The sequence below is a fragment of the Stegastes partitus genome, unplaced genomic scaffold (assembly GCF_000690725.1).
Source record: "Stegastes partitus isolate 25-593 unplaced genomic scaffold, Stegastes_partitus-1.0.2 Scaffold103, whole genome shotgun sequence".
NCBI classification, from domain to species: Eukaryota; Metazoa; Chordata; class Actinopteri; family Pomacentridae; genus Stegastes; species Stegastes partitus.
In genome coordinates this window covers 824939-835726 of record NW_007577834.1, presented here as the reverse complement: position 1 = coordinate 835726, position 10788 = coordinate 824939, and the positions used below count along the sequence as shown (strand labels likewise).

Genomic DNA, 10788 nt, shown 5'->3' with positions numbered 1-10788 from the left:
TTTGTCATGTGCCTGGTGTGTCTCTTCGAGGAATTAGAAAACTGGATCTAAAGTCTGAAACATAATTCAAAATAAAAGCTTATTCTGATTGCTAGATGTACACTTTCACAACTACTTACTGAGTTAGCTTTAACTTTAACGATGACAGATACACATTTAAATGTAGGATTAAAACCACACTATCAGAATTAATGTAATTATTTTTAAAAGTCAGCATATGGTGAATGTTTAGCCAACCAGTACCAAAGGACTAGCAAACTAGGAGGGACCATACAACTTCGTCTCCTTGCAGTTAATTGCAATGGAAAATACACAAAGGAAACATGATAAAGACTGGATTGTGTCTTCTATTAACACAATGAAGAATGTGGCAAGAACGCAAATGTGTGAATGAGCATATCGGTGACATTCACTGACAAATTCTGTCAAAACATCTGATCTCATTGTTCATTATATAGTTGTACTGTGTGTGTGTGCAGCATTATTAAACCTATTTAGTCACTGGCAGTATTTGGTTAAAGTGACGGTGGTCTGGTTTAGTACAGACAAACTCCACAATGACATGTATATTAAAAGTTAACCAAAAACACAAGCTTTCAGTGTTCTTATTACAAAAGGCTCTTGTTGTCTAGATATAGTCTGGAGTCTGTTTGTGAACTGAGGTTTCTGATGTGCTTTGTAAGCCCACGATCCACCCCAAACACCTCCTGCCAGCATCATACAGTTAACAAATGTGGTGCTTCATCCCTTTAAAAGAGTGTTATCTGGTAACATTAGCCAACCTGCAGGTATGCTATCACTACAATAGCATGTAAGTAATATGTGAAACTCACTTCCAGGAGACAGGATTGCACCATAGCGAAAAGAAAAAAGATGAATTTTAAGCCTAGATTTGGACAATTCTACAGAGCGAATTTGCAATTGGAGTTTATTCTAAACTAGCTCTAACCCCAGCATGATCTAAAACAGTACTTGGAGTAATAATGAGAAAATTCCCGTGAAGCCTCGCAAGTTAAAAGGAGGATTTTTAGGTCAGCTCCTGTGACTGGTAGCCAATGCAAACGCAGATCAGATGTAACTTTTCTATCTCCTGGATATTCAAATACAAAAAACTGTTACACAAATTTAAAGTTAAAGTTGTTTGAGCAACAGTGACAATTGATGTTGCATTTTATGACCAAAGAAGAGAATCCAAAAGCGGTCTAAACACTGATCCTTGTGGAACACCACATTTGAAATTTTGAACTAGGAGCTACATTATTATGCACAGTAGATGTTTGGGTACAACTCTACTGGTTTATTAATGTGCCATTGGCTTGTGAGCTACATGAGGATCCTGTTGGGACTGCTGGCACTGGGAGGCAAAGTTTTAGATGAAAAAAATCAAATAAAGAACGAATGAAAACACACCACAAAATGGTAAAAGTAAAAAAATAAAAATAAACACTAAAAGACAGGTGATGGTTTGTGCCCCACGGGAGAGTAGAAAGCATCCTGGACAAAAACACATTCATACACACACAAACGCACTTTGGTTTTTATCCTGTGAATGAGCAGGCCAGCCAAAGTCATCTGGAAGCTTCCACATGCCAATGAATAAATAAAGCTGTAATTAGTAAAGAAAACAGCGCCACCTGTTGGTGTCCCACCCCTGTGAACTCAGACTATTATAGGGAGCTGTGGGAAACACCTGAGCCTGCAAAGGCTGTGTGTTAAAAAGTTGGCACACATTCATAGTGTGTGTGTACGAGAGGAAGTTTTTCTTTTTTTTTTTTCAAGTGGGCCACCCGTGTAACCATGTGTGTTGCAGGGCTTCCATTTGTAAAGAGGCTTACCGAGCATATGTGTTGGTATTGTGAGAGTGTGTGTGTGTGTTTGTGTGTTCGTCCGTGTACATGTGTGTATGTGAAGGGGTCCAACTGCATGTCCTGGGGCCCACCTGGCAGCGTTGTGCAGATTCAGGGGCCTGAGCAGCTGGCCTGGGGGCTGGTGAGGGTGTTGGGTGCGGGGGAGGTTTGAGAGGGGCGCGGGGGGTCTTCCATGGCCCCTGTCCCACCAGACCCAGGCAGTAGGAGGCAGATGGACAGGCCACAGCCACTGCCAGAGGGCCAGAGGGGCCACGGGGCCGAGGGAGAGGGCCAGCCAAAACCAACTGAGCCCACACACAGGAGGCAAAAAAAAAAACAACTGAAAACCTCAAAACATAGTAACAGATGAAATACATGTGAGTTACAAAACTTGATATATTCATGATGTTACTTTGTGAACAATATCAAGTTAGCACTGAGGACACCATCAATTTCGCAGCATTGGACAAATTTTAATTCTATCCTGATTATGGTAATAGATGAAATGTCAGGGGACCATTGCAAGTAAAGGAAAGACGGTAACAAATACATGTAAAATCTCAGAAATCCATCCAATATTTTTTGGGGGTGAATCAACAAACCATCCTTGACAAAAATTATATTCAACATATTATTCCCTCATGATTGTTGACCATCAGTAAAAAATGGTGATTTTAGAAGGTAGCTCACTCTTCACTCTGAAGTCTTGTGTTCATTTTAATATACTTTTTATGCTGCCAAACTGAATTGTAGCTCTGTGTTATCATCTAAATTTGCCCACATATATCAGGGGAGAAAAAATCCATAAATGTAGGATTTATGAAGATTTACTGTCGAGCGGATGAATGACAGGACAGCCGAGAAAGCAGGTGCGTTACTCTTAATTGGTATCAGACTCTGGAATATTGTACATCTATTTATGTCTGACACACTGATGCTCATAAAACTACATCCCTGGTCATCAAGTCTCTTCCAAACCTTCTGCAGCTGCTTCAAAACATGCAAAGGACAAAGACGATCCCCAAAATGCCATATGGAGGACTGTTTTAAACAGTGACTTGAAAGGAATATGTTTGAGCATGTGGGATTGACACAGAGTTTATTGTGAACATGTACCATAGGTTGGAGGTGGTGGTGTGGGAGGTAGCCACCGGCTCCAGTAGTCCAGAGAGCCACAGATGCTCCACTGTTTGTGTGTTGACTCTCTGTAATTTGTTTGCTCTAATTTGTTTTGCCGTGCCAGGGGAGTTCCGATTTTAATTTTGCTCTGTGTGTGTTTACCCCTCTTTGTGGATCGCTGATCTGTTAAGCACAGAGAGAGGGAGAGACAGTCAGTGCGGAGGGTGGGCTGTTCACAGAGCCAAATTAAAAAAGGAGCAGTGCAGATTGTTTTAAGCTCTGGCAGCCCCTTCAGGCCCAAAGGCCTCGCTCGCAGCCTGCACCTGCTCCGTCCCCTGGGAGCCTGGTTCCTGATCCGTGGCCCTCGCTTCTCCTCCCCGGGCCCCTAGCCCAGCCGCCTCATCCCCTCCTCTCCTTTCCTCTCCTCTCCTTTCCTCTCCACTCCGACTCTCTTTTCAGTCTATTCCTTTCCCTATCCACCCCTATCTGCTCTACTCCTTCCCCTCCAAAAACTCCTGATGCTCCTTCCCTCTCTCCTCCTCCCCAGTGACTTCCCACTATCCCTTCACTCCTCAGTCCTGGCCTCTTCACCCCTTCTCTCCTCTCCACCACCTGCTCCTCTCCTCCTCTTCCTCATCCCTCCTTCTCCTTTTTGCTCCTGGTTACTTCCCGCTTTGCCCTGGCTTAACTTTCTCCTTTCCCCGCCTGATTTTTTTTGGCCTCAACGCTCCCTCCCAAGTTTTCCTCTTCCAGCTCCTGCTCCTCTCCTCTCCTCCCATCTCGCCTGCAGTGGCTGGCAGACTCTTAATCAGCCCCCCTCCGCACCTGAATGATTGTGACTTGTTAGCATGATTAAAAAACATACAACCGCTCACATGAAATACAGTCAGAGATCGGACATTATAACACACTAAAATGTAGTGTACGGCTCAATAAAGCCACTGCGTGACATCAACACTGCTTTCATTAACCAAATACACGTGATAAGGGTGCAGATTAAACTCAATAACGACAGCGTTTTTAAAATTGTCACAGCTATTCTTTATTGAAATCATCCAGTCGCTCCAGTTTTTTTTACGACTGCACAGCCATAGGTAGTTTGATCAGTCAGTCAGCTCTACATACAGTATTGTACACTTTGTCACACATACAATATTTACATTACGCCAGCAGTAATGCTATGACATGGTTCCAATAACAAGACATCTAGTTTTAATATGGCTTGATTAAAGCAGTCCAACTTGTACTGTATATGACGCCCAGACTGGATGAGGTGACTGAAAAGCACGCGACCCACGCCGGGGTGGGTCAGGTCAGGGTGCAGATCACAGGACGACATGGTGGAAGAAGGTTGTTACAACAATCCCAACAGCTGGATCCAACTCTGCTCTTCGCTCACTAACTCACTTGTCAAGGCTACAATCTCAAAAAAGCGTTTTATTCCCCCAAACTGCAAAAAGTCTAACCTACTCAGGTACGTCAAATGGTACAGACGTGCATCTAGATTTGGTTTTCCTGTCCAGGTTTTCAGATAACTACTTTCAGCCCAGTACAGTGGAAGTACATGGAATTTGATTTCATACCGAAAACTGGGGGCACCAGAACAGACTGGAAATACATCACTACCATATCGTCAACTTAAGCATAGCCCCTTACATTTATGCTGTCCGACTCCTGAGGTGAGTATCTGGCTCTTTAGTTGCTAAATGCTCAACTATGTTCACCAGCTAGTTGCTGTGTCCGCTGCTTCTGAAAATAATACAGATAAAAGTAGTGAGACTGAACTGAAACAGTGAGGCTGTGGGCCGTAAAAGTGAAAAGTGAAAGATGCTGAAACTCTTCATAAAACTGAGGGAAACTATGAAGTCAGGGGATAATTCACTTCAGGTTCATCACTACAACTGACTTCTCTCACATCATACATAGTTATTTGATTCATTGTTCATATAGAAATATTGATAATAGCAGCTTTACAGGATTATACAGCAACATCTTTTTCCAATATTTCTGTTTCCTCAACCTACAAACCATCTGTGTCTTTTAAAGTTTAGTATTTTACACAATTTTTGATCAAATAAACTAAAACTCAAAGAGTGAATTACTAGTTTTTCAGGGCATTAATCAGATTTCACCTCAAAGTGTGCTATTATATCATCTGTATCATTTACATGTTTGCTGTCATTTGACTTTAATTTTGCGACAGCCCCGCTCTGAACAGTTTCCATTGGAACTACTTTCTACTGATGAAACAAGCACTATGAAACCCACTGACAATGTGTTTCCTGGAATAGAAACAGACATAGAGGAAAAACCTGGACAAACAAAACCAAAACTATCTCTATGGCTAAATACCATTTGATGTAAGCAAGAAAATGTGTTTTGTATTTTGGGTGTACTGACCCTTTAACTTAAAGCACACCTACTCTATGTGTACCACAATCTCTTTTTCTTTTTTTTTCTTTTTTTTTCACAGCCACCACATTTTTGTATTTCCACCTACTTTAACGTGACGGACAAAAGCGAATACTTCTCCAGACATTTTGGTCCATAATTTCAACTTTCTCATCTAGCGATATTTAGTTCTGATTGATTTGGTATTCTGACTCAGTCTGCAAAGACTTTTTCATCAACTGCTTCACTGATGACATTCACACCCAGTAACATTCACATACACACAGCCAACATAAGCAGCGCAGTCCCCTCGCAGCGTATTCATTATTGAAACACTCGGCATCCTGCGTTGCATCCGTGTTTCCCATTCATTTAGCCTATTCTGTACCTTCACAGCAGACTTGTCCCGCTTAAATAAGGTGAAAATAAATTTCCACTAGTGCAAAATAACATCTCTCTTTGAGAGCAATAAGAAAACAAAGATTAACAAAAATATATATTTGACACATAAGTTCATGTAGAAAGAATAATAACCAAACGGCACTGATAATAAATAATATCACAACAGAAACTGTTGTAGAGAAGTTTCACCCATTTTTAATGTTCTGAGCACTAAGGCTGATTTAACGCTGTGCTCAGCTGCAGTATGTAAGTATGAATGCAATCGCATATCACACCTACATACACTCACAGGTCACCTATGAATGGGAACAAAAATGTTGAAGTTTTGGAATGAAGTAGAAGTAATTTCATGCGTTTAATGAACTACAGGTCCTCTGGCTAGAATGACCTTGACGTTACAGAACAGAGAAGGCAACAGGCTGACTGCTGACTCCATCTAGTGGTCAGATATAAGAAATACCACTCTTCAAAGAAAGGACGCTGAAATGAAATGAAATGACAAAAAACAACCCAAAGCTCAACGGTAACAAAGTGCAAACAGATATTCACTTACTGGAGAGAAAGAAGGATGATAACTGGTAAATGAAACAGGCACAAATCTGCTCATCTTTTCCTCCTATTCAACAGGCCTACAAGTGGATCTCGAGTTGCAGTCTGATGGACACAAATCATTCTTTGATACAGATTCTTTCCACATACAGTAGCGTAAAGGAGACGACACAGGGATCAATCTGGGGCATGGACTGGCACTCAATGTCATCTGTGTTTTCTCTTCAGCACACGGATGGTTAAACAGCAGAGACACAGCAGCTGTTCCTTTTTAGCCACATGATCAATCTGTACCTGTTGGAATGGGTTTGTGCGTTATGACACATGGCAGAGTGGTGATTAGTTGCATCATTTCATAGCAAGTGAAGTGCCACCTGTCTTGTCTTGCAACGCTCCTCCGTTGTTGCCGCACTTTTCATTAGATGAGATGTTTCCTCTGTGGTAACCTTTCACACCAGCTTCTGCATCTTAGGACGAGACAAATAAGGCAAAGACGAACTGCCGCGGGGACAGTTCTGACGTTACAGGAGGGGACAAACCGTACAGTAGCATGTGTATTATTACGAGGTTCAGTTTGTATCCTCTGCATATGAACACCCAGTATGTCCATTAGGTGGTTGTAACATGCTGGGTACTGCAGTTGGAGGAGCTGGAATATTTTCTTCAGCTGTGCAATCTGTCGTCTGGACAGGTTGTTCCAGACGGATTTCTTAAGCAAAAACCACACAGCAGCCAGTTCCAGCCTCCCGTCAGTCTCAATCCGTCAGCTGATCGCAGGTCAGACTTCCAGGTCCGGCATTAACTCCTCTTTAAGCTGAATGTCATTGTCAGACCCCGTGCCCACGTCCGAGTCAAAGAGCGAGTGGTCGGAGTCGGGGGAGTGTGTGTTTGTGTGTCCAGCTGACTGGCTGCTGCCGTCGCTGTCGTCCAGAGTGTCAGTTCTGGAGAAGAGGCCAAAGTCCAGCAGGCCTGTAGGGGAGCCGCCGCTGCTGCTCTCGCTGTCTCCGTCGTAGTAAAGATCCTCCACCTCCACAAACCACTCGGGCCAGAACCTCCTCCGCATCCGCTCGCAGAACATGGCCAGGTTGATGAGCTCTCCTGTGGGGAGACAGCAGGTTCACATGTATGAGCTCTTACAGATACAGCAGGAGGTGGCACCGTGAGTCTGACACAGCTCTGATGGCAGCTGTTTTTTACTGTCTTGTCCCCTTCTAACAAGTGCTTTGATCATAAATTAAGTATTAAAACTTAGAATCTTCATTGGTTACATCACAAGCTCTGATACTGTTCACTGAAACGATAAGAGACTTAAGTGTCTCCTCTTCTAGCAACGCTGTGCAAGACGTAAAAGCAGCTATCAAAGCCAGCGTCGGCACTGCATTGCAGTAGAATATCACTGCCATCTAGTGGGTTAAAAGAAAAAAACACGACTATGACAAAGCAGCAGGGGAAACTGTAAATGCTCGTGAAAGTTCAGCTGCAGTTGTTTGTCTGCAGATCTACTGACCTTTGATGAGTTGCTCTGGTCGTGTCCCTGGTAGAGTCCACATGGCCTGAGCGAGATGCCCAAACACTGTAGCATCTAATGTAGACATCTTAGAGCCCATGAAGTATTTCTTATCACCTACAACACAGAGAACAACAATGTCAACTTCTGATGCAGAGAAAAATTTAGTTTCCACAGCAATAGGGAAATCTATGTGTAAATGATAGAAACAAAATTGCTTCATTCTGTTGATTGTAAACTAGATGTTAGATAAGACAACAAAAAGCAGATATTGCATTCATATGAACTTTTTATACTAGTAGCACCACTTGGATAGGCAAAAGCTTTATCCTCAGCCTTCAGTAGTTATAGCAACAGTTTATGAATTACTTTTGGCTCTGTTTTTACCTAACTATTTACCACTTTTAGCTTATTTTGTATAACCATTCACCCATTACCTTTGGCTCACTATTCAAAGCATTCATCATCACTTTTAGCTCACATTTTGACCGTTCATTTACTACTTTTTCTAACAAATTCGAGCCATTTGTCTTACCTTTAGCTTAATGTTTTTACTATTACATGAAACTAATTATTCAATATACTTTCATATTTAATTCAACTGCTAATCCATTAATTATCCATTTAATTTATTATTGTCAATGCATATCCTCCCTTAAATATCTAGACCAGTTATTTACTATATTGTCTCCATTAATTTTAGATAACTATTTCCACTTCTTTGCTAGTTAAGCAGCTTTCATGTGCTCTCAACAGCTACACGTGACTTTCAGTTGCTAGAACATGCTCTTATTAGCTCACTATAAGGATTAAACAAGTTGTGCGGTTGTATTTGGGTAGTTGTTTGTCTACAAAACACACATATGAGGATATCTCCTCTATAGAATTCTATCTACTTCTTCTTCTTAAAAAAATGCAACTACTCTACAGTCTTTTATGTTCCTCTTGGCAACCGCTGAAATACCTCCTGGCTGGGATTCACAGCTTTAATACTCCCAATTACACTGAATACTGAAATCACTCAAAGATTAAAAAAATAAATAAAAATACAAACTTTGTAACCACTGTTAATAATCCAGAGTGAAAGCCAAACACTACAGTGAGGTCAAGTGAGAACAGTTGCTATTAAGTCCTCATGTGCCTCCCAGCACCTTTTAGAGAACACTCTTAATCGTAAACCAATTTCATCTCGAAGCTGGAAAAGCTGCACTTCTGGCAACAACAACAGATTTCAGAGTCACACTTCTGGCACTTGTGCGGTGCAAACATTTAAAAAGGAGAAGCCATATGGTTGCAGAGTGTACTGATGCTTTCATTCTGGGAATGACTTTCCATTTTACAACATTGGTTTAAATGACACAAACAGATCAATGCAAAGAGCTTTTCTTTCCTCCATCTGACTGCTTGTTTCCATCTGAACACTCTGATATTGCATCCAGACTGCTCCCTGTTCCATTCATTTGTCTGTACCTCAATAAAAATTCAAGCGCAAACAAGGAGGTAATGAGGATTTCATACTGACATATACTGAAGCCACAGAAATGAATCTTTGGTCTGTTGTCTGTGAGGAACATAAACCACTTGTAAAAGATAATTTATCAGACTGCATTAGTCATAAATACAAGGCCACATTAGCCTGAAATCAAACATTTTTCCCTGTGAGCATCTCGGTGTGGGAATATTGTCAATAAATTTGCTCTAAACTCTTTTCCTCCTTCTCTCTCCATTATCAACACAGATACTTCTTCTGCTTTCTGCCTCTTTAATTTTTTAGGGTGGGAATAAAACATTTCTCTAATTTTGTCATTTTTTCCACAACTATCCATCCACCAGACTGAGTTTATGAATGCATTTGAGACAGTGCTCCTAGAAAACAATAAAAATCTTCCTGCTAGAGGAAACAGATTTGTAGTAAGAAAAGCATGTAATTTCATTATGCCCTAATTTTAAAAACTGCCAGCTCTGCTATCAGTTTATATAACCGAGTTAGGGTAGTCCTTTAGACATAGCTCTGTTGAGGTGAGTGCTACTCCTAATGGAATAAGCATTGAAACTCTTCCTACCCAGCAAAGTGGCCAGCGTCCTCATGTCCTTCTCCATCAGCGCGTACACCTCCTCCCTGGAGAAGCGTCCGATGCCGTGGCCGTACATCTCCCTGCGAACCATGCTGCCGTTCAGGTGGCTCAGCAGCCACTTCAGCGTGTCGCTCAGAGGCCCGCTCATCGCCAGCAGCTTCTGGGTTTCCTCCAGGTTGTCCACCCACTGGCAGTAGGCTATCGTCCTGAAAGAACACGCAACGCAGACAGCGTTACCATCACAGCAGCTGGAACAAAAACTTTTTAAACCCAGAATGTGTCGTAGCAACACCTGGAGTGTCCTAGCTCTTGGGTTTTCTTAGGTAGATTCTATGTTTAAATGCAACATTCCTAATATTTCACTAAGTCCAAAAAAGCGTTTGATACAACTCAGTCTGACAGGTAGTAGGATCATGAAAGCAGAAGAGACAACTATGAAGATGTTGCACCTTCCAACAGCTTCACCAATCATCTGGATGGTGCAACATCACCAACAGTAGTCCCAGGAGCTTCAGTACAAACCAACTGGTCAACTTCAGATCTCATCCAAGAGACTTCTTCAGTTCTAGCTTCCAAAGAAGCATCCAGGATGAGGGTGAAATGAGAAGTTAGTAGTCTGGACACTTGTCAGGTGTCTTACTCCCTTTAGTGGCCATTCTTTGGTTTTGAGCATATTTAAACTGATTAATTAGAGCTTCTCTAAGTAGTCTTTTGTGCAGTGTAAAATACTCAGTGCTCTTGTTGTAAAGTGCAGGTGATACCAGTTGGAAAATGCAACATTAACCTTTTAAACCGCATGAATCACGTTAACATATCTGGAATAAACTAAAAACATAAACTCTCACTGTATGTCTTAAGTGAATTAATGAGACCCAAACTTACATAAGCATTAAAAAAA

General features: G+C 41.7%; 1 protein-coding gene across 1 annotated transcript in view; it reads right to left on the bottom strand.

The window, feature by feature from the left end:
• Window positions 1-7086: 7086 nt before the first annotated feature.
• Window positions 7087-10788, bottom strand: part of faxcb (failed axon connections homolog, metaxin like GST domain containing b) — a 14588-nt gene continuing 10886 nt past the window's right edge. The window contains exons 4-6 of the mRNA XM_008277632.1: window positions 9879-10096; window positions 7816-7932; window positions 7087-7406 (exon numbers count right to left, since the gene is read on the bottom strand). Of these exons, the coding sequence (XP_008275854.1) occupies window positions 7087-7406; window positions 7816-7932; window positions 9879-10096 (655 nt within the window). The remainder of the gene's footprint in view (window positions 7407-7815; window positions 7933-9878; window positions 10097-10788) is intronic.